We start from the raw sequence: 26,506 nt of genomic DNA on the forward strand, positions 1-26,506 counted from the left end.
TAACTGCTCACCTGCCTGCCTGCCTGATCACCCCTAACTGCCCCCCCTGCTGGCCTTGTCGCCCCCAACTATCCCCCCTGCTGGCCTGGTCACCCCACGCAGCCTGATGTTTAGTTGTTTGATCGTTCCTCACTAACCCCTCTGCCGGTGTGGTCGCCCCATGCAGCCTGCCGTTCAGTCGTCCCTCACTAACGCCCCTGCCAGCCTTGTCACTCCACACAGCCTGCTGTTCGGTTGTTACTGTGATGGAGTCCCAGACAATTTGCATATTCCTCTATTATTAGTATAGATGAGCTTTTTAAGAATGAGCCCTATTCACAATAAACAGATCTCCCCACATGAAAACTGGACTTCCCTTTCTTGAGGAAAACTCAATTTTTACTAGATATAAGTTCTAATTTCAAAGAAATCTATAGACCCTAATAAAGTTAATTGTCCTGATTTTAAGTGTTTTAAAATGTATGTATGCCAAAGTGTACCATGTATAGTAGTGATAGAGAAGTCACTGTTAGCCAATGAAATTAGAAGAAAAGGTAAACATATAGGAAAACAAGGAAAATTATTTTAATTTGAAATAATTCAGGATCAAGAGACACTAAAAATACCTTAAAATTATTTAGAATGACAAGCAAAAAATATTTTTAAGTTTATATTTTTTTACATGCCAACAAAAAAAACACTGTAGGATTCCTCTCAATGCCATTATTGTGGGTTAATTTTTTAAAAATTAGCTGAAGTAGAGAATCTTAGCACACAAGGTAACAAATATCTAATTTTACTTAAAATTTATAATTATTCATTTTCTGATTTTTTTTAATGTAGGGTTACACCCTTGCCTTTATATATACATTCTCTGATTAAAGTTCCACAACCTCATTAACACCCAGAGTATATAGTCTATAATGTTCAGTTTTAATTTGCTTAAAGAGTAAAAAATTTTAAAAATTGTGAAGTAATCTGACCAAACAATTTTTAGATTTTATGACTTTTCCATCAGAATTGTACTGTTTTGCCCAGCTACAAAATAAGACATTTTAGATGTAATTGAATTTTCTCAAAGCAATTAATTTGGTTAACATAAACACAATTTTTTTCCCAATCATATTGTATTAAGTTATATAATATTAAATTATGAAATTACAATAACTGCTGAAACTAGCTTCAACAGGTTTGGAAAACACAATTACGCTTGAGCACACATCTCAGCTGACAGGACAGAAGTGCCAGGTATATTAGGAAGTAGCCATTAGCGCTGAGCACCTATGCTTTGCAAATGGAATGGGGGGTTTTGGTTAATGCAGGAAAGGGCACACATCTAATAAATGTTATAGTTTACTGAGAACTAAATTTAAAAATAAATATTTAGAACATATATGTTGAAAGATAAAAAAATAAACTAAGGTATATCAAAAATATTTGAATTAATGCAGAGATATTCTTAGTTCTTATGATTAGTCATAAATGTCACAAAAATGTCAGCTTTCTCTATATTACTTTATAGATGCAAAGGAATTTCAATCAAAATCCAAACAGTCTTTAATTTAGACTGAGAGAATCATTAAAAAATTTTTCCCTCAAAGAATAGAAAAACGGAAGAGGCAGGATATTCTGAAGAAGGGTAATAGAAGATACGTCTCTATTAAAATACCCTATAACCTATCATAATGTATAGTAATAAAATCGTAGTCATTTTGGAACAGGAAGGTAAAGTTAGGTTAATGGCTTTCTACCCACAACTCAAAAATAAAATCAACTATTAATAAGAATTTAGCGTATTTGATCAGGAGACATTGAACATAACTGGAGAGCAAATAGGTTATTTAATCTATGATGTTGAAACTAGCTAGTTGTTTGGAAAGAAAAGTACGTTGCTTTCATACTTCATTCATTACACCATTATAAATATCAGATGAATCAAAAAATATAGAGGCAAAAATGAAACCATGAAGAAATATGTATGAATAGTTTTATAATCTTTGGGTGGAAAAGGTATTTCATTGCATGAAACCCATAAGCCACAAAGGGAGAAAGTGGGGAGCTTTCACTACATTAAGAAACTTTGTCCAGGTAAACATAAATAGGCCAACAAAATAACAGACAGAAAACAATGTCCAACAACAAACTACAGAACATGAATTATACAGATATGACCAAGTGCTAATACCACTAAAATAGAAACTGCTCTTAAAAACAAACAGTAAAATGGATGGGAAGAAACAGGAAATTTACATTTAAAAAAATCAAGAGGCAATAAACATGTAAAAAAGGAAATGCAATAGAAAAATTTAAAGCCATCCAACAGGTTGGCAACATTGGAAGAAAAAAAAGATGTCTAGGTTTAATGTAGGGAACCAGACAGTCTCATGTCCCACTAGTGGGAGTATAACTATTAATAGATGCTGTGGAAATTGGTAACAAAATTTTAAATAAACATACTCTTTATATTTAAGGGCATACACATTTGTAGTCGTGTACTAAAATATGTACACAAAGATGCTCATTATAGAGTATATACTGTGGTAAGGAACAAAAATCAACAGACAACTGGTTAAGTTATGGTGCATTCATAAACTGAATTGCTACAAGCCATTTAGAAGACTTGTATTTTTTTATATTTACTAACATGAAAAAAATTATTTTTGTGCAAAGAAGCAGGATGTAAAAGTGTACTTATATAGGATTATTACTTTCATATAAAAGTATCCTACCTAATAATAGACAAATATGCAAATTGACCGCACCTTCGCTACGCCCAAGCCACGCCCACCAACCAATCAGAACGAGTATGCAAATTACCCCAACAAAGATGGCAGCTAATTTTCATATCAAGACAGTGTAGAAAGAAGCCAAGAGCTGCAGAAGGGAGCAAAGCTGCGGAGAAACAAGCAAGCCTGGGGGGGGGGGGGAGGAGAAGAGAGGAGCGGAGGTGGGGCCGGGGGAGAAGGGAAAAAAGCAGGGGGGCTGGTGGAGAAGGCGGGGCGGGGGACAAGGGAGGAGAGCAGGCAGGGCGGGGTAGAGTGCAGCAGGAAATCCTATTGCAGGATTTTTCCTGCAACAGGAACGCTAGTATATAATATTGATCTATCTATATATTTATATATCTATATATGCATATGTCTATATATCCATGAAGATAATAAAAATACGCCCCAACCGGTTTGGCTCAGTGGATAGAGTGTCTGCCTGCGGACTGAAAGGTCCCAGGTTCGATTCCGGTCAAGGGCATGTACCTTGGTTGCGGGCACATCCCCAGTGGGGGGTGTGCAGGAGGCAGCTGATGGATGTTTCACTCTCATCAATGTTTCTAACTTTCTATTCTTCTCCCTCCCTCTCCCTTCCTCTCTGTAAAAAATCAATAAAATATATTTAAAATATATATATATATATATATATATATATATATATATATATATATATATATATATATATATATATTTTACATGTAGAGTGGATGTCTTTGGGTGGTGGGACCAGGGGATTACTTTTTGAAAATATATTTTTATTGATTTCAGAGAGGGAGGGAGAGGGAAAGATAGAAACATCAATGATGAGAGAGAATCATTGATTGGCTGCCTCCTGCATGCCCCATACTGGGGATAGAGCCCACAACCCCCGGCATGTGCCCTTGAGCGGAATCAAACCTGGGACCCTTCAGACTGCAGGTGGACACTCTATCCACTGAGCCAAACCAGTTAGTGCTAGGGGATTACTTTTAATTCTACTTTATATGTTTCCATATTATTTGATTTTTCTGTAATAAACATGTTTTATATTGTTTATTGAAAAATATTTAAAATAACCAATTTAAGTCAGTGAGGAAGAATATTTTATTGAATTCACTTTAGCCTCTTAGTTATAATAAAAGATAGCATTGTGGTAATACATGATTAATACCTTATTAACAAATTTTTTGGACAAATTATAGAGTTAGAAAGAAATAATTCATTTTTGTTTGTTTGTGGGTTTTTTTTTATTCTTACATGGTAAATAAGATTTTATTTGTACTTATGTCTGAATCTAAATATGAAAAATAAATTACATAGTTAAGTCAAGTTCCAGAATTCCTATTCTGAAGAGCATGGGTAGACTAATTTTAAAAGTAAGGAAAAGCCCTGGCTGGTTTGGCTCAGTGGATAGAGCGTCAGCCTGTGGACTGAAGCATCCCAGGTTCGATTCCGGTCAAGGACATGTACCTTGGTTGTGGGCACATCCCCAGTAGGGGTTGTGCAGGAGGCAGCTGATTGATGTTTCTCTCTCATCGATGTTTCTAACTCTCTATCCCTCTCCCTTTCTCTCTGTAAAAAATCAATTATATATATATATATATTTAAAAAGTAAGTAAAGAAAACTCTACCTTAGCCCTGACCAGTGTAGCTCAGTTGGTTGAGGGCCATCCCATACACCAAAAGGGTGCTGGTTCAATTCTTGGTCAGAGCACATGAGCAGTTGGGGGCTCAATCCCCCAGGAGAGCGTTCAGGAGGCAGCCCATCAATGCTTCACTCTTACATCAATGTTTTTCTTTCTCCCTCTCCCATCCTCTCTCTCTAAAAATCAGTAAAAATATTTTTAAATGTATCTTTATTATTGAAAGTGTTACAGATGTCCCCTTTGTGTGTGTTTTTTTCCATTGACCACCTCCAACTTGGACCCACCCGTCCCAGGCCTTCTCCACTCTATTGTCTGTGTCCATGGGTTATGCATATATGCATATGAGTTCCCTGGTTAATCACTCCTCTCCCACTACCCCACCCTCCCTTTTCATCTTATTGACGGTTTCTTTTGCTGTACAGAAGCTTTTTATTTTTATGTACTCCCATTTGTTTATTTTCTCCTTAGGTTCCTTTGCCCTAGGAAATGTATCTGTAAACATATTACTATGAGAGATGTCTGAGATTTTGCTACCTATGGTTTCTTCTAAGATTTTTATGGTTTCACGACTTACATTTAACTCTTTTATCCATTTTGAGTTTATTCTTGTGTAAGTTGGTGATCTAGTTTCATTTATTTTGCATGTACCTGTCTAATTTTCCCAACACCATTTATTGAAGATACTGTCTTTACTCCATGGTATGCTATTGCTTCCTTTGTCAAATATTAATTGAGCATAATGACTTGAGTCAATGTCTGGGTTCTCTGTTCTATTCAATTTATCTATATGCTTGTTCTTCTGCCAGTACCAGACTGTTTTGAGTACAGTGGCTTTGTAGTATAACTTGATATCTGTTATTGTGATTCCTCCAATTTTGTTCTTCTTTCTCAAGATTGCTGCAGCTATTCAGTGTCTTTTTTGGATCTATATAAGTTTTTAGAATGTTTGTTCTAGATCTGTGAAATATGCTGTTGGCATTTTAATGGGGATTGCATTGAATCTATAGATTGCTTTGGAAGTATGGACATTTTAATGATGTGGAATCTACCAATCCATGAACATGGTATATTCTTCCATTGTTTATATCTTCCTCTATCTCTTTTTCCAATGTCTTGTAGTTTTCTGAGTACAGGTCTTTTACCTCCTTGATTAAGTTTATTCCTAAGTATCTTAGTATTTTTGTTGCAATGGTAAATTAAATTTTTTTTTTTAGTTTCTCGTTCTGAGAGTTCATTATTGGTGTATATAGCAAAAATGCCATCGATTTCTGGGTGTTAATTTTGTATCCTGCTATGTTGCCGAATTCACTTATTAAATCTAGTAGGTTTTTTTGGTGGAGTCTTTAGGGTTCTCTAGGTACAATATCATGTCATCTGTGAATAATGAGATTTTTACTTCTTCGTTTTCAATTTGGATGCCTTTTATTTTTTCTTCTTGTCTAATCGCTATGGCTAGGGCTTCCAGTACTATGTTGAACAAGAGTGTTGAAAACAGTCATTCCTGTCTTGTTCCTGTTCTTAGTGGAAATGGTTTTAGTTTTTGCCCATTGAGTATGATGTTGGCTGTAGGTTTGTCATACATGGCTTTTATTATGATGTAGTATGATCCCTCTATTCCCACTTTGCTAAGCGTTTTTATCAAACTCTTAGCAAAGAGTGTTGGGTTTTGTTAAAGGCTTTTTCTGCATCAATTGATATGATGTGATTTTTGTCTTGCAATCTATGTGATTTAGGTCACATTTATTGATTTGTGAATGTTGTACCAGCCTTGCAGCCCTGGAATAAATCCCACTTGGTCATGGTGTATAATCTTTTTAATGTATTGCTGGATCCAATTTGCTAATATTTGGTTGAGGATTTTAGCACCTATGTGCATCAGGGATATTGGCCTGTAATTCTCTTTCTTTGTAATGTCTTTATATGGTTTTGGAAATAGGGTAATGCTAGCATCATGGAAAAAAAGAAAACTTTACTATAAAATGACTTACACAATAAGAGAATGGCCCAATATAGTCACCAGAAACTCATGTTATTTCCAAATCTCAACTACTTCACTATCTTCAACCTCAACTCCAGCCAAAATGAGGTCTCCTCATTGTTCTAAGATGGCTGCAATAGTACTGATGGCACGTGCTTCCTTGGTCTGTCCATCAAGAGAGGAGTAAAACTTTTCTCCCAAGCATAAAATACAAGTTTTCCCTTCAGTAAGAGTGAATCCACTTAGGACACATGGTTACTCATGAGCCAATTGTACATTCAGTACAATGCTATGTGTTGATTGGGTTGGACTAATCTGCATTTATTTCTAACATTGGGTATGGGGAAAATTACCTAAAAAACTGCAATTCTGTTTAGGATTGGGGTGTAAATAATAGATACCAATAGTTTCCACTAAAAATAGGATATATAAATTTATATCTATATATGTTTACAAGATACAACTGATAGTTTTATTGGAATATTTCAATTGGTTGGCTATATTGGTTAAATTAACTGTGTAATTTGGGGGATTATCCACATCACTTGAATGCTATGTGTTGCTTATATAAATCTGAGGTCATGGAACAAGTATAAATTTTCATCCAACTTAAATGTCTCATATTGATGGTTGTTCCTAAAGATAGGGCATTTAAAATAGGCAGGTAAATTTAGCTTAAATCAACTTTTTTAAAAAGAATGCATTCTCTAAATATCTTTGTTGCTATCATATTTGTAGGAAATCTTTGTTAAATCTTAGGAGTAAATTATTTTTGTTTCTGACACCATAGCTCAGTGACAACGATAATCTTGAGTAATAGATTGTGCTGAAAACAAAAGAATAGATCAAAGGACAGTGATTAGAGAAAGCATTATATAAAGGAATTTGGCTGATATACAAAACAGAAATGCAGAGTTCTTACTGTGAACAGAGAAGGAAATGTTCTAGGTCATAAATCCTCCTAAATTTTGGCATATACAAAACATATAATGTTGAATTTGGTTTTCTTTTCCAAAATTTGTTTTCTTACATTGTCATTTACTGTGAGGTTATAAGGAAGTAAACACTTGATTTGGCATAATTTTTAACTTACGTTGGAGCAGACGTACAAGTGAAAAATTATGGTTTGTTTTCTACACAAGCAAATGGAGGCGAGAGCAAGTGGCTACATTATGCCTCTTTATAAGAACTCCACACGGCCTTCTGTCTCAACGCCTAACTGAATATTGACTAAAAGACAGCTTTTGAGCTCTTAGTGCATAGAAATGAAGGGGAAAATATGAAAAGCTCTTTGGACTAAATGACAGATTGACAATGGTTTAGAACTGCTGCTTTCTGGGGAGGGTTGGGGAAGGTATTTCTGATTAATTAAAACAAGTACAAATCTTACCCAGTGTCTGTTCCCTTTGAAGGTCTGTTAATGCTGAATCATAATACACAGCAGTATATAGGCTGCCTGTGGAGAGTAAGTAGAAGAAAAGAATCCTTTTCTTTTCTCCGCTGCCAGGTAAACAGGAAAACTGGCAAATTATGTGGGGCCATTGTCAATGCCCATAGGAAGTTGTTTCTAACCTGGCCATGCAAAAATGCTGGAGCAAAGCATATCCTTTGCAAATAGACATTTTGCTTGTGTTGACAATATTCTTTGAAAAATTTTAATCTCTAAGTGCCTCATAGAAAAACTCATCTCTTCAAGATAAGGGCAAGACCAATCACCCTCCCATTTGGCAGTCACCCACATGGCTGTATTATCTTTGAGCCTATAGCTCAGTTCAGTGGTATTTCCATTGGGGCTACACAGGGGTACAGGTCACTTTTAAAGGCTGCCAGCTGCCTAAATAAAGGATAACTGACAAAGTCTAGTAGTCGTCAATGTTTACCACTACCTGGTTCCAGCCCTCCTTTCTCATCTCATGCCTTGTATATGCTCTTTATTCTAGCTTTGTATGGCTTCTGTCTTTGTTCATGATGTCCCCAGGGTACCTATTCTCCTGCCTCCTCATGTCCAAATCGTACCGATTCTCCAGATACAACGCAACTTCTGGTAAGTCGTGTGGTGTCCTGAGGCCATAAAGATTTGTGTAATGACATGGTGACTCAGAAGTACCTATCTTCTCAGGAGAGCTACACACACAGCCAGAAATGACAGAAGGAAAATAAAAAAACCCTTTATTATTAGAACTTTAGGAGACTGGGCTGAAGTGTGTAACCTTTCTCTACAGGAATGCCCACCTCCAAATCTTACCATTTCTATTAACAGATGAAAGATAGAAAAGATAATGGTTCCCAAGGATGTGCAAGAACAGAAAAATTATTGGGAACCTTATGCTACCCTTTTGATGTGACTCTTAACCACTAATAAATGTGATCCAATAACGTTTCTCCAATCATCACTAAGATCAAAATCTTAGGAATGAGGAAGGGCAGGGATGAAAAATGTACCCAATGCCCTGGATGTTTATGCAAACCTCATCAGTTTTAGTGGTAGGGAGAAGTCCAAGTTTCTCTTCTAGTCTGGTTGGGCACGCCTTGAAATTATCGCTCCAGATTCCTTACTGATACCATAAGCCAGACTCCTTCCTCTATCCTCCTGTGAGCTTGATATAAACCTGTGCTTACTGTGAGGCTCATTCCCTTTTGAGCCCATATTAAGCTCCATATGAATCCTCTAGGTCAGCTGGAACCTGGAATGGAATCACATGTACCATTTCTGAAATTACACCACGTCTGGCTCTATGATCCTTGTCCAAGAAACATTATATTCTCCACAATGTTATGCAGGAGTGTTTTTGCACCTGCACAGGAAGGCATCAGAACATTGGGCACTGAAATTAAGTATAATTTTGAGGGCAGGCACCTTGCTTCGCATTTTTAAGCTTGTAAGAAGAGAAATGAACACTCATACCTTACACATTATGACAAATACATAAAAATACTAAAATAAAACAAAAACAAGAATCAACAATTGTCCTAACAAAATGACTTTGAACTAGTAATTCAAGACACTTTTACCTATAGCATTAATTTTCTGAGATTTTCCACCAATTTCCCCACAAAACGGTAAAGAAAGACTGGGCTAGCTAAAACATTTAAGCATAATTTGTGACCTTTTTCATAATGTGGAGACATTTGTGCTCCTTCTTTCTCTCCCTTCTCCATACTCTCTACACACGTCACTTGGTTCAATCTCCTAACACTACACTACTCAGGTTGCTGCTCTCTCTGAATTCCTCAGTGGTTCTCCACTGCCTACAAGATAAAGCCCCCACCCCTTCCACCAGCCCTTTTACTCAGGAGTTCATCCATGATCAGGAACCAACCTCTGTTCTTTTTTCTTTTATCTCCACTTTTGGAACCTTATACAATTGTGTTTGTTCAGAGGTCTTCAAACTTGCTTTGCATGATCTCATCTCTGAATACTTGAAAGTATCTTTCTTCTCAAAACATATCACATTTCTATCCTTTGATCTTCCCAGTTTGAGGTTTACCTCAAATATCACTTCTTCCATCAATCCTCATCAAAGGCTTAAGCAACAGATGCATGGCGACCAGCGACATCAAACTTCCCAGGGCCCTAAAAAGCCCAAGATCTTAAATAAAATGTACTGTTTCCCAAATGGAAAACTAAAATTGGAAAATTGAAATTACTAAATGTTCAATTAAATGACTTTAAAACATATTCAAATTCATTAATTGTTAAATTTAGTACTAATAATTGAAAACAATTGATGAGATTTTTTTTCAGTTCACAAGGATTCCTGTGAATACACCATGATTCCTCAGATATCATAGTCATTTATTAACCAAGTTATGTAGACAAATAGTTTCCAAAGATTAAAAAAATTTCCCATTTTTTTAAAAAAATTTTTTTGTGGTTGTTCTCTCTTTTTTTTAAAAAATATATTTTATTGATTTTTCACAGAGAGGAAAGGAGAGGGATAGAGAGCTAGAAACATCGATGAGAAAGAGACATCGACCAGCTGCCTCCTGCACACCCCCCACCGGGGGACGTGCCCGCAACCAATGTACATGCCCTTGACCGGAATCGAACCCGGGACCTTCCAGTCCGCAGACCGACTCTCTATTCACTGAGCCAAATCGGTTTCGGCATCCCAATTTTTTCATAACAAAAAAGATAGTGGATATGAGATGAGAGGTACATGTTTGCTACGAGCTGAGGTGGACCTTCTGAAAGTGTGTTCTGACCTTCAAAAGTCAGCAATGGCCTGGCCATACTTAGCGTGAATCTGAACCTGACTGCACAGTAGGGAGCCCTACATGCATTTAGGAGGCCCAGGTGGAAGTTCTGTAGTTCTGTCCAGCCAGTGGGACCTCTCTGGACCTCACTTTTGCCATTAACAAAACATGATTTTAGAGTTCCTGCCCCACCTACTAAAAAAGGTTGCTTTAAAGAAGAAATGAGATCATCTTAATGAACATGCATAAATGGTGAGAAATTGCTGTTCTCTAAATAGTCATGAATTTGTGCACCAACTATTTTTTGGAGCACCTACAGGTGATATGCTGTCCATCAGGCACCAGGGGATACTAAATGAAATCATCTCTGTAGAGTTAGGAGAAAGAAACAAGTATACAATGAAGTAAGGTGTGCTCAATGCCTTAATGTAGTAAATATAGCACATGGTTAAGAGTGAATGCTGGCGTGAGACTGCCTGGGCCCCAACCCAGCTCTACCACTGACTAAATGTATATATCCAAGGCAAGTTTAACTGCTTTGCCTCTTGTTTGTTTTTTTTGTTTGTTTGTTTGTTTGTTTGGTTTTGTTTTTTATCTGTAGAATTGAGATGATTAGTACCTATCTTATAGAATTACTGTGAGGATTAAATGAGCTAAGACTTATGAATGTATAGAATGGTACCTGTCTAAGTAAATATCCAATAGTCACTATTTAGTCCTGTTCTTTTTTTTTTTTTTAATATATTTTATTGATTTTTTACAGAGAGGAAGGGAGAAGGATAGCGAGTTAGAAACATCGATGAGAAACAAACCGGAATCGAACCCGGGACCCTTCAGTCTGCAGGCCGACGCTCCATCCACCGAGCCAAACCGGTCAGGGCCGTCCTGTTCTTTATAATGAACTAGAGGCCAGGTGCATGAAATTCATGCATGGGGGGGAGGGTCCACTCAGCCCAGCCTGCACCCTCTCCAATCCAGGACATCCCTCTCACAGTCCGGGACTGCTGGCTCCTAACTGCTCACCTGCCTGCCTGCCTGCCTGGTTGCCCCTAACTGTCCCCCCTGCTGGCCTGATCGCCCCTCACTGCCTCTGTGTGCCGGCCTGATCACCCCTAACTACCTGCCCTGCTGGCCTGGTTGCCCCTAACTGGCCCCCGCTGCCGGCCAGGTCGCTCCCAACTGTCCCCTCCCTGCAGGCCTGGTCGCTCCTAACTCCCCCCCCCCCCGCCAGCCTGGTCACCCCAACAGCCCTCCCTGCCGGCCTGGTCACCCCTCACAGCCCTCCCGCTTGCCTGGTTGCCCCATGCAGCCTGCTTGTTCAGTCGTTTGGTCCTCCTTCACTAACCTCTCTGCCAGCCATCTTGTGAGTGCATGATGGTCAATTTGCATATTACCTCTTTATTATATAGTATGAGTGTCATTGCCTACCTAGGAGAGTGATGAAAGACAAGGTAGGATGGGCTTTTCACACAGGAGAAACAGCATGTGCAAAGACAATGAGGCACAAAAAACAGTATACAACAGTGTAGGAATGTTACATGATTTAATGGGCTGAAGCTGAGGTTGTGTACAGAATTGCAGGAGTTGAGGCTGGATGGTGTAGTAGGATGCAATTATACTATGCCAATAAGTTTAGAGTTTATCCTGTGCATGCAACTAAAAGCTACATAAGAATTCTGAGCCGGGAAAGGTCGTGATTAAATTTTTGCTTCAGAATGATCACTCTGGAAGCTAGATGGACTGTAGGCAAGAAAGGAGGCAGGGAGAACAGTTAGAAGGTTATCTCAAAAGTCCATGTAAATAGTCATAAGCACCCAAAGCAGGGCACAAGTGATGAAGAAGAAGAGGAGGAGAAAGAGAAGAAACTTTTCTCAGCAGGAACATCAACAGGACATGTGCACCCTTTGGTGGTGAGGATGAGCAACAGTAAAGGTTTGAAGTGGAGTTTTGCATTTCTGCCTTGCTTATATAGTAGCACCAGAATGGTACTCCACAACCATGAGACAATACGTGTGTCTTCGCTGAATTAGAAAAGAGAGGGGGTGAGAAGTTCTATTATTGAGTGGTCTGAAGACTTCCATGGGGCGGTGTCCTAGAGGTCAGTGCTCTTCCTAGTCTGTAGACCTGTCCAGTCTGTGAACTGTTTTTATTGGTCTTCACCAAGATAAAGTTCTAGTGCTGGAAATTACATCAACTTCATCACTAAACTATTCAACTGATGATTTTTTGTAGGGAGATTTTCCTGAAGAGAGCAGAGTTGATTTGCATTTGAATGTAAGTTCCTTACCTTCTTATAGACCCATGACTAGGACCAGTCTGAGATCACACCTTCAGTAAATTCCTAAATATATGGGTTTGAGGTCTCCTGAGAGACCTGTGCTGGAGATCACTGAGAATGGAAACGTAGAAATGTTAGTAGCTACCACCACTGTTCAGAGGTGAGGTTGCTGAGAGACAGCATAGAGATGAAAAGAGGGCTGTGTTGGTTTACTAGGGCTGCTGTAACAAAGCGCCACAGACCAGGTGATTTTAACAGCAGCAATTTATTTTCTTACAGTTCTGGAGCCTAGAAATTTGAGATCAAGGTGTAGGCAGGGTTGGTTCCTTCTGGGGCTCTGAGGAAGAATATATCCCATACCTACCTCCCCCTTAGCTTCTGGTGGTTTTCTGGCAATCTTTGGTGTCCCTTGCTTGTAAAAGTGTCACTCCAATGTCTGCCTTCTTTTTTCCCATGGTGTTCTCCCTATGTGCATGTCTATGTTAAATTTCCCTATTCAATAAGGATGCCAGGCATAATGGATAAGGGTCCTAACAACTTTTTCTTTAACAATTACATCTGCCAAGAACTTGTTTCCATATAAGGTCACATTTTGAAGGAAGGGTGTTAAGACTTAGACATATGGATTTGGGGAGGGGGGGGAGGGGGGGAGGGGGCGGACACAAACAACTCATAACAAGAGCCAAGGATGGAGACCCGAAGAACACCAATATTTAAGATTCAGATACTCATCACACCCTCACTTACAGTACAAGGTGTGTTCTAAGTTGGTGCACCTCAACTTCTCAACCAGATGGATAGGCTTTTGGAGATTAGGAAGACTGTCTAAAGTGCCTTTGCATATTTTGCCTACAGGATTTAGTGAGTTTCTTATATGTATAAGTAGCTCAAAACAATGTTGTCTGATGATGTGTAACAAACAAAAATTGAATATGGAAGAGCCCCTAAGAAACGTTTTGAACAGAGTATGTTATGACACTCTGCCATATAGACAACAGTTGCTGTACTTGTCAGAAAAATCGCCAAAGTAGATGTTCAAGATATGTTTTAACTCATTTGCTTAAACAACTCCATGCCTATCATCCACACCAAAAGGCTGTTTTCCTGCATGGGCAACAGAAGGCATAATTATTTGCAAAAATTTTCAATGTTTATCATTTGCTTTCCTAAGTGGCACAGTAGATTCACTGTACCACTCCACATGTTTGCCAAAATCCTATTGTATTTTTTGAAAGCACTACAGCCTCTGGTTGGAAACTGGGCATGTGCTCCTGGAACACGTAGGAGTAATTTTTAAAAGTTAACTTCAAAATCTCTCCCGACTTTCCTACTGCACATGAGAGCTACTGATAAACACCATACATATGACAGGCTGATATTTTCCTCCCATTGGCTGTTGTATAATACGTTATCAATGATTATTATCAGTATCATTACTATTATCAACACATTGTCAGTTTACTCCATATCTCTCAATTTTAGAACAGTAGCTGGAAGCATGGAACACTTGGGGATTGATAATTCAATTTATTTTTTAAACTTCTCAGCGTTTCCTCTGCTTGTTAAAATGAAAGAAATGGGATAATTTTCCCTTTGACTAAAGGCATCAGAAAAATCCATACCTAAGTGGTTTTACTTTTTTATAGCTATTTCACACCCATCATATTCTTATTCCCCTATCCAATACAGTATGCCATAGTTATCATTTATTTATATCCTAACTACAATCATAAAAGACTTCCAATGTAAGAGATAAAATAGTACCCAAACCCTACAGAGAATAAAATTAGAGAAAAGCAGCATATTTACTTATGTCTAAATATATAGAACTTATAGGTTCTATTCTATAACTTTGGCAACATTGAGACTGATAATATTAAAAACACCGAACTTTCAATATAATACTGTGACTGCCTTATTTTCCTTCATAAAGAACTAAAGCAAGTAAAACATCCTAAAGAACATATTTCCAATATAGAGATTCTATTCTCACCTGGGCTCTTTCTGACTTAATGTTGGCCATTTAAACATGCACTACAGTGATTCAAGTTCAACTGGGATTCAGCCATTGCAAGAAATTCATAATTGCTTATGGTTTTTGAAAGAAGACTTTTCTTCGTAATGAATCTAGAAATTAATCAGTTGTTGGTATAAAGAAGCTAAGTTGGGAAGTGATTGATGGTATGTTTCTGCAACATAAATAATTTTGAAATCATTTGGTAATTTATTTACCCTTCATGTTTTCCACTGAGAAGTTTTGATAAAAGTAAATAAGTCATTTTTCTTTAATAGAAGCAGATTGTATTTATGACTCCACTTCCTCTCCTGGAATCTCCTTGGGAAATAAAGCAGCAGAGTTTAAACAGTTGGAATGTTTACAAGCACCTACTATGTGCCAGGCACTGTTTTGGGAGATGAGGAATCGAGAAGTAATAAAGTGTGGTCCATGTCTTTGAGGTTGTTACAGTCTAGTGGAAGAGATGAATCCACACAAAAGGATAGTTAATTATAGTGAACAGGATGTAACATGGGCATGAACCAGGGAGTTACGGGAACTTTTAGTCCAATATAAAGGTTTGGTAAGGTTTTTGAAGGAGATAATACCTGAATTAATTAAAGGACAAACAAGAGCAAGTCAGGGGAAAAAGGTGAGAAAGATGTTCTAAAATAAGAAATTGTAGTATAAAATAGCATTGGGGCCTTTGATGGACAAAAATGCAAGAAGGCTATTTTAACTGTTGCCGATAACATTTATCCCATATTAAGGACTTGTTAAGCAATTAACATGCTTTTTTTTCTTGTAACACTCAATATTACTTCCCCCCATTTTACAGGTGGAGAAACTAAGACTTAAAGAGATTGGAAAATATGTCCAAGGTCACATAGCCTCCAGGTCACAAAACTGACCAGGGATTTGCACCAGAGACTGCAGAGTTAGTGAAATGTCTCAACAAAAGAGGAATAGAGGTGCATTGTACCTTCTACCTCATTTGTTTCATAGACAATGCTGTAATCATATCCACTGCCTTGCAAGTCTGCTTATCATAGCAATAATGATGATGATTACAATGATGACAGCAATAACAAACAAGGCTTACTATGGTCAGTACGTCACATATATTACACTTTTTAATCCTTTCACCAATAAAAATAAAACAACATTGTACATACCAACTTAGCAATAACAACACATAACATTTACCACATGCCAGATATTGCTTTAAGAGCTTTACTGTATTATCTTAATTTTCACAAGTACCCAGTGAAGAAGACACCACTACTACCTCCATTTTATTGAGTAAACTGAGTCATAGAGAGGTTAAGTTAGCCAGTATCACACAGCCAGTTAGGCGGATAGCCAAGAAGCAAACCAAGGCAGTTGAGTTTCAGAGTCTATGCTCTTAGCTACTGTTCTTCACTGTCCATCGTTTGTCAAAAACAATGATCAGAACTCAACCCACTGAATAACCTCATTCCCCTTTCTTTACCTGCAATTGACAGAGAAGTAATTCTATCACATGCTTGGACTGAGAAATAAAAAAGTAACAAAGTAATTCTGATCATAAGCTCTCCGATTCTGCAGAAAAGATAAATCTGATCCTAACATGGAAACTGTTGCCAGAAACAGGAACATAGAGTTCCAAATTCCAGTTTCTCTTTTTGGATGCCTTATAGATGCCAAGGTCAGACCATCAATATCTGTGCAGCCGTGGCAAGAAGAGATATTGTTGGCAAGAACCAGATAGTCCTAGCATACACACACACACACACACACACACACACTGAGTGGCCAGATTATTATGATCTCTGAACGCATAATAATCTGGCCACTCAGTGTATATCCTATATAATAAAAGGCTAATATGCAAATTGTCCCCTCAACCAGGAGTTTGACCAGCAGGCAGGCCGGCCAACCGCCCATGTCCCCTCCCCCTGGCCAGGCTGGCCGAACCTCACCCATGCACGAATTCATGCACCGGGTCTCTAATATATATATACTACTATATAAATACTAGTAGTGGCACATTGATCACTTTTAACTAAAACTATGCTTGTTCTAAGAGAGATACTATATATATATATATGTATATGTATATATATATATATATATATATATATATATATATATATATATATGTATATGTGTATATATATATACATACACACACACACAAACACACACACACACACACTGAGTGGCCAGATTATTATGCATTCAGAGATCATAATAATCTGGCCACTCAGTGTGTATAACCCCCCTCAGATTCTTTGAAGACACTGCCTTATTTTGTAATGCAAAAACATACCAAATACAAGTTTGAGTTAAATTGTTAAGTCTTGGTAATAAGTAACCTCATTGTCCAGAAAAAAAAGATCAATTATTATATATAGAGGGGACATTAGACAATATCTGAAGCTTCTCCATCCCCCATCTCTACATGACAGATGACAACAGAGACAGAAGATGACTTGCCTACAATCAAGTTGCAGAGTTTGAGCTCAGACACAGGTTTTAATATAATCATTTTCCATCACCAGCCAGCTTTCTTACTCTGTTGAGGAAGTAATTTGAACTCCTAGATCCAGCCATTCCTGCAGTCACCTCTGTACTAGATTTTCTAATTACATGCACTAATAAATCTGTCCCCTTCCCATTATTTTCTTCTTGAGTTAGGTTTCTGTCGCTTGGAACCAAAAGAATCAGACTAATAGTGTCCCACAAGCAATGACTCCTTTCCATACTTCTGCTATCTCATGCTCTTCTCCAGACTGGAATACCTGCCTTTCCTTATGCTTACAAGTCATACAAATTCCTTAAGATCTAACTTCCTCAATAAATATGTTCCTACTATTAAATCCAATCCTGTGTGGGCATGCATATCTCTCCACTACTTTTGCATTGTCATCAGCATCTTAATTAAACACTTTCTAATTATCAGCTTATATGTTATCTTCCAAACTAGAACATAGATTCCCAATTCAGATGCATATCTCACAGGTACCTTCTGATTCAGCCACCAAGCCTGGGAGAGGGCTTAGTGCAAGGAGAACACATATTAAAACTTAGTTCTAAGTTAATAGAACTCTACTGATCACTCCAGCTTAAGTTGTAAAGATGCCTAGCCCCGAGTACTGAGTATATTTTCATGTATAGCCTATTAAATTTGTGTATTAAATTTGCCTTTAGAGGGGAAAGATCTCTGAGTCATTTGACTTTTACCACTTTACACAGTACAATCCTTCTGGAATGAAATATTTAATTTCCTTTGTTCTTCAGTCTAGTTTTTAGAGAATCAGAAGGCTATTCCAAATGTGTAATGAGGCAAGAACCTCTCTTATTACTTTTGCAGTGTTTCACATCTTCAGAATGCCTCTGCCGCTACCAGTGCATAACAGTTCCTGCCTATTGCACCGAGGAGGTGTGCAGGGTGGGGGTGCCAAAAAGCATATTTAAAGAATGCATCTTTTCCTTGATGAAGAGAGAAACATGTAATTATTTTAAAAGCAGTCTGGTTTAATAGTCACTTTGTTTTCTCAAAGATTAAAATATTTATTTTCTGAAATGCAAATCATATATTGCACTGACTAAGCAACCCTTAAGAATTCTGAGTAGTGGAGCTAATCCAAATGCCTCAAAACATATCTGAATGGATGAATCACTAGTATTGACTTAAAATACAATATGATCATGTTGACCAATTTCACCCTAATAAACTTAATATATATATATATAGTTAACTAGCAGTAGGTCTTATTAAATTTTATGAAAGGTATAGGCTCTTGAGTCATGACCAACTAACAAGGTCAAGTAAGTAAGTGAATAAAGATGAATTTCTACGGCTAACAGTGATTCAACGTTAGTCATACTTTCATGGCAAGATATAAGCTAAATTACATGGAAGTGAGTAGCTTGAATCTACAACTCACCTGGTCTAAAGTCCTCTTGAATGATATGGGAGTTCATATAGAATAGGCATAATTTTAGGGTTGCCTCTTTTTCTCAGCATACACATACATACACACACAGACACACATGTACACAAACCTACACATGCACACAATATTCATTTTGGACATTTGTAATCCAGGCATTATAAATAATTCCTATCCACTTTTTAAAAAGTGGGTTATGTCCATCTAAACAGTACACAACTGTTTACAGTGCCTTCTTTTACATTCCCACAGCAATATCTATAGTAGCTGTTTCACAGGAGGCAGCCACCCATCGCCGCCACTACAGAATTTACAAACATATGGTGCCACTTTGCCATGCCAACTTCTAGGTATTCACTCTGCATTTTGACAAAAGAAGAAAACTAAGCACAGAACTGTCTTACAGATCATCATTTTTGAGCTCCTGAAACATGGTACACTGTGCCAGTATGATGGTCAGGTTTTTATTTTGGTCATAAATTATCACTACCAGCATGTTATATTTAGATTCATAGCAGTACCAGAAAAATACACCTATAAATGATACACTATGTTTTCACAGTCTGCTTAAAGTCTCATCTTTTAACTGGGACAATTGTTGGAATGCCCTGGAACTCTTTTTTCCAGTAAAAGTAAATCCAAAGTAATTAACTATCAGAATTATCCAGCAACAGCACCTTCAGCCTCTGCTCCTTCCCTGTTGGTCTTCTGAGCTAAAATACTTTTTTTTTTCAGCTCGAACCACATAGAAAGACTGACAACAATCTGATGTTCAGATTTATCAGCTAACATTTCTCTCCTTCATATTCTTTATGACGTTAGTACCTAAATGTATATATTGCCCATGTAGTCCCCCCTTATTTGTGGTTTCAGCTACCTGTGGTCAACCATGGTCCAAAAATATTAAATGGAAAATTCCAGGAATAAATAATTCATGTTTTAAATTGTGTGCCTTTCTGAGTAGCATGTTGATTTCGTGTCACCCCCTTCCATCCCTTGTAAATCGCCCCTTGTCCAGCGTGTCCAGGCTGTGTATGCCGCCTCTCCATTGGTCACTGAGGAGTGCCTAGGTTATCAGATTGACAGTCATGGTTTCACAGTGCTTATGTTCAAGTAACACTTTTACTTAATAATGACCACCAAAGCCACTTGCATAACTTACAAATTGCTCTACTTTATTTTTATTTATTGCTGTTAATCTTTATTGTGCCTAATTTACAAATTAAATGTTACCATAGGAATGTATGTACAGGAAAAACAAATTACATATGGGGTTCGGTACCATAAGTGGTTTCAGGCATCCCCTGGACGCCTTGGAACTTACGCTGTGGCTCAGAGGGGACCACTGGACGTGACAGATGCCCTAAGGAAGGGGTGTAGGCTTCTCTCAACTCAAACAGAAATAACCCTGGGTCAGAAGTACACGTATGTTCTTAGGATGCTAGGGTGCTGTTTTTCACTTTAGAATATCTCTGGCCAGTGTTGCTTCTTAAAAAGATAGGATTTGGAATCAGCATGCCCCGTGCTTCAGTCCCCGCTCTTTCACCTATTTGCACAGTGCTTTAGGAAAATTACAAAACCTCTCTCAGTCTGCTTTCCCTTCTAAAAATGAGGATGGTTACCCTTATGTTGTTAGAGTTAATTTAAAATGACCTAGGAACAGAAAAGGAAATGTAGGTAAAAACGAAGAAAATCTGAATAAACTATATATTTTAGTTAATAGTAAGTATCAATATGGGTTCTTTGTTGTAACAGATGTACCATATTACAGTGAAATATCAATAATGGGGGAAACTAGGTGAGGGTTATATCAAAACTTTCTGTACAGTTTTCTCAATATTTTAGCAAATCTAAAACTTCTAAAAAATAAAGTCTATTTTTAAATATGACCTAAGTGAAGTGCCCTGCACATAGTAGGCGCTTGAAAAATGGTTGCCAGTATTATAAATATAGACTCTTTGGTTTTGTAATGTGCATTATATGCAGTATGATGTGATTTTTATTTTTAGCCCCAGCTTTATTGAGATAATTGACATATAACATTGTCTAAGTTGAAGGCAGATAGTATGATGATTTGATATGATCTCTTCTTTTCCCCAATTCAGCAACTCTTTTTCATAGGCAGTTTTCTTTCTCTTCCTCCATGTCACTCTATTCCCTTTCTCTACATCAATTCTAGTTCATTCATATTCAGTCTACTACAAACTCATATTTAGTTAACAACTTGTTTATATTTCTCCAAGACTAATTTTAGTTCATCAATCTTATTTGTTGGATTTGAATTTTACCACAGTAATTATGCAAATTCTAGTTACTTTCAATGATGGGTCATTTAAATTTTTTTTTAATTTTTAAAATTGACTTTAGAGAGAAAGGGAGAAGGACAGAGAGATGGAAACATGGATGAGAGAGAAACATCAATCAACTGCCTCCCCTATGTCCCCTACTGGGGATCAAGCCTGCAACACGGGCATGTGCCCTGACCAAAAATCAAACTGGGGAACCTCCTGGTTCATGGGTCAACGTTCAGCCACTGAGCAACACTGGTCGGGGTCCTTTTTTTTAAATTATTATTTCCTTCAAAGTTCCAAGCTTTCTACTGGGAGAAAAAAAATGGCAAAACACCCTATTCCAGAAAGACTCTAAAAACAAAGATATAGCAATGGAAAAGTTTGGCTTTTCTTGTAATAAGAAGACAGATACTCAGCTTCCTAAGACAGCCAACATTCCTGAGGCAGCTTTGCTAGGATGTGTATTAGCACTAATTTGTTGCAATAACTAAAAATAGTTTGACCAAATACCAGTGTTATCAATCTGTTTTGTGGTCTCTCTGATGTTAAGGTCATGTGTAAAAACAAAACCCTCTTGCTCCTCAAAAGCACAGCTTTGAATGGATTCAGATAAAAGGTATAATCAGATGAGAAGACTTGAGCCTCCAGATAATCTTTCTCAGGTGGCTGACTGTTGTTTAGAACTGGGTCTCTGTGAGAACAGATTTCTCTCATTCTAGTGCTGGATGTCAGCGTCTATTTAAAGGACAGCGCAAGAGCCTTTTGCTTGATAAAGGGAAGTTTCTTATTTTTTTTTCTGTAAATCACAACAGTTTTCATTGCCCAATAACTAGGACATCTTTGATTGTTGGTGATTTATTAATGGGATAGATTTTAAAGATGGAATTTCCCCTGCTCTAAAGACACAGTTACCATAATAATTCCAAACTGCAACCTGAAATATCAGGCCCCATGTGTGGGCCCCTCACCCAATACTAAAAGAATATCCAAGAAACTTTTACTGTTCTGAGGGTCCTTTTGCTCTACTGTAGTCCCAAATACAGGTTGAAAAAGCAAGGAGCTAGTGATGGGGGTGGAGAATGGAGTGTGTAGTCCACCTGCTATTTCTCAACCAGGAAATGAGTTTTATTTTTAATCAAACTGGTCCGCAAGCTTGAGCTAGCTGAAATAAATCATCAGTGCTGGCTGGTGTGTGTACATATGTAAGCAAAGCAAACAGAGAAACCTGGGCTCACTCAAGATAAGGGTGGATAAATATAGGAAAACCTCAGACTCTACTACAGCAACATAAAATTCAGTCCTAACTGGCAGCAACCAGAAATTCACTATTTTAAGAAACTGGTCTCACAACCTTGATGGGGCTGGAGCTGGCTTCGCACAGCGCCCCCCGGGGCCTTCACTGGCCGTTCTGAGAGCTCACGTGCTGCACATTCAAGGAGGGAGGAGACAAAACACATCTCTGACTTTCTTCACTGACTCGCTCCACCTGAGCGCTTGACCCCTTCCTTCCCCTCTGGCCCCTCCTCCTGCAGGCGCCACCCCCCTCCTTTCTCTGGCTGGAGAACAGCAGATAGAAATAGGCGCTTTTTTCACATCAAAGGCGGCCCGCAGCCGCCTCAGCCTTGCTCCAACCTCAGACACCGAAAGCTTCTCAAGCTTATAATTGCGAGGCTTTTTGCTGGAGCATTTTAAGGGGCCAGCGGCGGCCAGGCATTGAGGGCCTCGGAAAGCCAGAAGGTCGCGGCGAAGTCACCTTGGGAGGAAAAGAGGGTCATAGGGAGGAAGGTAGAGGGCCTGACCCGGGCAGAAGGACCACAGGGGGTGCCCTGCTTTGGGGTTAGTGAGGAAGAAGACGGGGGATCGGAGGGCACCCAGGGAAGCGGTGCCCCAGGGCCCTTGGGCGACCCCAGTCGCGATCTGCTGACCCGGGGGAGGGAGGAGGGTGCCCTTCCCGGTGAGACTGGAAGCTTCGCCTTCCGAGCTTGCTTTCTCCCGCCGGGCCCGGCGGTGGCTCTCCGCTTCCGAGAGCCAAGCGCTGCACAGAGGCGCTCTGCTGGCTCCACTCGGGCGCCCCGACCTGCCGGCGCCCCCGCCGGGCGAGCGCACGCCCAGGAGGGCGGGCCTGGAGCGGAGAGCCGCCGCCCGCCGCCGGAGAGTGCCGGGAGCCCGCGAGCGAGCCAGGCCTCTGTGGGCGCCGCAGGCTGCCAGTCACTCCCAGAGCCTCCCGGGCCACCGAGCAGGACCTGCGAGGCTCGCATCCCGCGCTCCCGGGGAGGCCCGGAGCGCGGCGCTGCACTCCAGGCCCCTCCGGGGTCCCGGCCGCGGAAAGGGGGCCTCGCAGCCCCTTCCCCAGGGCGCGGTCTCCACCCCCTGCTCCTCCCCGCCAGCTGCGCCGCCAGCTCCCATTGTTCGCCCCGCCCGCCCGGCGACTTCCCGGCGCTGCCGCTGGGCCTCCCGGGCGCACCTACCTTCTGCTGCCGGCGAGCCATGTCGGTGGGCTGCTTGGCGTTGAAGGGGTAGGCGATGCAGCGCATCACGAACACGTAGAGCTGCAGCCGCTTCTTCCTCTCTTCTTCCTCCTTCTGCAGCCGCTCCAACTCCTCCTTCTCCTTCTCGCTCACCACCGACGGGCTGGGGCTGGAGGGCCGGCCGCCGGCGGCGCGGCTGCTGGGCTGCAGCCCCCCGGCCCCGCCGCCGCTGCTCGCGCCGCTGCCCCCGCCGCCGGCGCCTACCCCGGCCCCGGCGCCCGCACCGCCGCCGCCCCCCAGCCCGGCGCCGCCGCCCGAGCCCTCGCTGGTGCGGCTGGGAGACAGGCGCGCGCCGGACGCGGCCGAGCCCAGCACCTCCTTGCCGCTCTCCTCCTCCACGATCTCATCCGATTCCTCTTCGCTGGACGAAGGGTCCAGCATGGTGCCGCCTGGAGAGGGGGGTCCCTGGAGCCCCGACTTGGGGTGCAAAAGATGGGGGGCGCTGGAGGCAGCTCCCGGGGTCGGCTCTCCCGGATGGGCGCTTCTCCCCAAATCAGGGAGCGAGCGCCCTACAGCTCAGCCTCGGCCGCCGCGACTGCTTCCTTCGCCCGGCGATCCGGAGCTGCGCTCAAACCCTGGAGCGCGAGGGGAGGAAGGGAAGAGAGAGGTGCGTCCGTGGGCCCGAGGTGGGCAAAGGGGACGACAGTCAATGGCAAGCCCGGAGCCCGCAGCCGAATGCCATCTGCAGCCGCTGAAGGAGGCGCCTGCAGAAAAGATGCCGAGTGTTGCAAGCTGTCGATGCAGCCAAGAGCCGAAGAGGCAACTTGCCGATTGGGGAGGGAGCGGCGCTTACGTGTTTATTGGCTTAACTCTCCAGTGTCCGTGGCGTAAAGGGTGGCTGCAGAGGGCTGGAGGAGGAGAGCGCGAGCGACCCCAGAGCCTCAGAGCTTCAGCACTGACCCTAACGCTTTCCCACCCTCTTCTCCCCCTTCCTTTGGTGGACAGTTTCCTCCTTGATCCTCAGCTCTCACTGCCTCGACCTCTCTCCCCCTCCCTCGGACAAAAGTTCTTGAGGGAGGAAGAAATACACTCACCAGTGGTGACTTGTTAGCGAGGATGCTAAATCCCGAGGTCTCGCTAAGAGAAAGCCAGCGAGATGCGGTGTGGTAAAGCGCCCACCTCCTTTCCCCAGGCTTCTTCGCACCTGGGGCGTGGGCGGCGTATGTGTCCCACCTGTGTAAACTCGGACTCCAGCAATTTGCTTTACAGACGCCCCCTTTCGTTAAAATAAAAGTGACCAGATTAGGGCGGATTAGTGTATCGGCCTTGAAGCTCAACTAATTTAAGTAGAAAAAAAGCTATGATGGACATCCTTCAATTCCAAGAACTGGGAACACTTTCTTGCCGTGATGAGCCAAGCAGAGAAATAGAAGGGTTTCTGGTTTTCGGCCCTTTCTCCATTCTAGCTCGCTGGAGGATCTGGGTAGAGGCGTGGGGACCCCGAGATTAGACAAAGTCTCCCCCCCCCCCCAAAAAAAAAAAGAAAGAAAGAAAAGGAAACTCATGGCATCAACATCTAATACGATGACTCTGTCGCACCGTCTTCATCCCTGGCTCCCAGTTATCTATTAATTCAAAAGCAGCAGATGGTGCCTTCCTCCCTGTGCTCTTAGGCCAATAAATCCGCCGGGAGCGGAGCTGGCCAGCGTGCTGAATCTAATCAGCGACCCGCAGATGGATTGAAAACAAACCAACACTCTGCACCCTTGGATCTTAAGCTATCTAGAGACTTCTCTCCACACCGCCTCCTTCCACCCCATGGGCTATATTTATGTATTTTCTAATGCTCTAATTTTTCGTAGGTACTGATGGGAGTTGTTGTAAATGTGTAGTGGGAATTTAAAGTTTACATCACATCTGTCTTTATGTACCTTCAAATGCATCATGAGTTTGCTAGAGGCTTTGATATTCAAGTGAAGCTCCCTAACTAGTCTCTTTGAGAACTGAAAATAAACCTAAGTTTCAACTTAACCCTAACCACCCTTGTTTGATTTTTTTAAATTAAGTAGTATATTTGACTTTACCACCATACTCTCTTTAACTTTTGTGGTCATCACTCATTCTCTACCAATTTAAAGTAAATGATCAAGTGATGTGGAAATTGTTACAAGTTGGCAGTCTTCGCGTTATAATTATTTTAAAGACATAAAAGATGTTCAAAGTATGTTGTACTAGTTTCACTGGAACAGAAAATGAAGCAAGCCAAACAATTGAGCAATAACTTTTTTTTCAGCACCTTTTATGGGGTGAACATGGTTCTAGGCACTTAGGGTGGATGCAATTTTTAGAAGACATTCTCTTAAAGAGTCTATAATCTCCTTTAGGAGATACAACATAAACAGGTGAAAAAAAAAACTGACAGCACGTACTTCAAGACAACATACCAACAAATCCAAGTTAGTACACTGCTAAAAGCTTGCATTGATGAAGTAACTGAGAATGGAACAGAATCACATATTTCTCAAAGAAGAGAGTTATATTTTAAAGGAAGGAACCATATGCATGGATGGTGCAAAGGGAAGGTATTACAAATGGGAAAAGTGATTTGCCAAGCCATAGTGATAGGACAAGGGACCAAATGAGGTACAAAGTGTTATGGAGATGGGGTGTGGGCAGGTAAGGAGGAAACAAAGAAGGGGAAAAAAAGCTGAAATAATAACTCATTTGGTCAAAAGGAGGGATCATGTTGAAGACACAAATGAATTTAGTTAGATAGGGAGCATGTGGTGATTTGTGGAAGGGGTGCTCTTGAAGGTCAGAAAAAGGCCATTCATCAAATGTTTCTTTTGTAGACACAGGTAGAGAGTGACCATGACTTCTGTCTTCAGAACCATTTGGAACTTCTTAAATACTATAATAAGGTTTTGTTGTGTATATATATATATATATATATATATATATATATATATATATATATCATCAATGATGAGA

At 40.4% G+C, this 26,506-nt stretch overlaps 1 protein-coding gene across 17 annotated transcripts in view; it reads right to left on the reverse strand.

Annotated features, from left to right (window-relative positions):
- The window catches only part of CADPS (calcium dependent secretion activator), a gene marked incomplete at both ends in the record, with an annotated part of 452,199 nt that extends 428,243 nt beyond the window's left edge, over positions 1 to 23,956 (reverse strand). For all 17 annotated transcript variants that reach the window (XM_079794579.1, XM_079794578.1, XM_079794572.1 and 14 more), the window contains one exon: positions 23,516 to 23,956. In XM_079794579.1, the coding sequence (XP_079650705.1) occupies positions 23,516 to 23,956 (441 nt within the window). The remainder of the gene's footprint in view (positions 1 to 23,515) is intronic.
- Between the last annotated feature and the right edge of the window lie 2,550 nt (positions 23,957 to 26,506).

The sequence above is a fragment of the Cnephaeus nilssonii genome (genome assembly GCF_951640355.1).
Source record: "Cnephaeus nilssonii genome assembly, chromosome: 17".
Lineage (NCBI taxonomy): Eukaryota > Metazoa > Chordata > Mammalia > Chiroptera > Vespertilionidae > Cnephaeus > Cnephaeus nilssonii.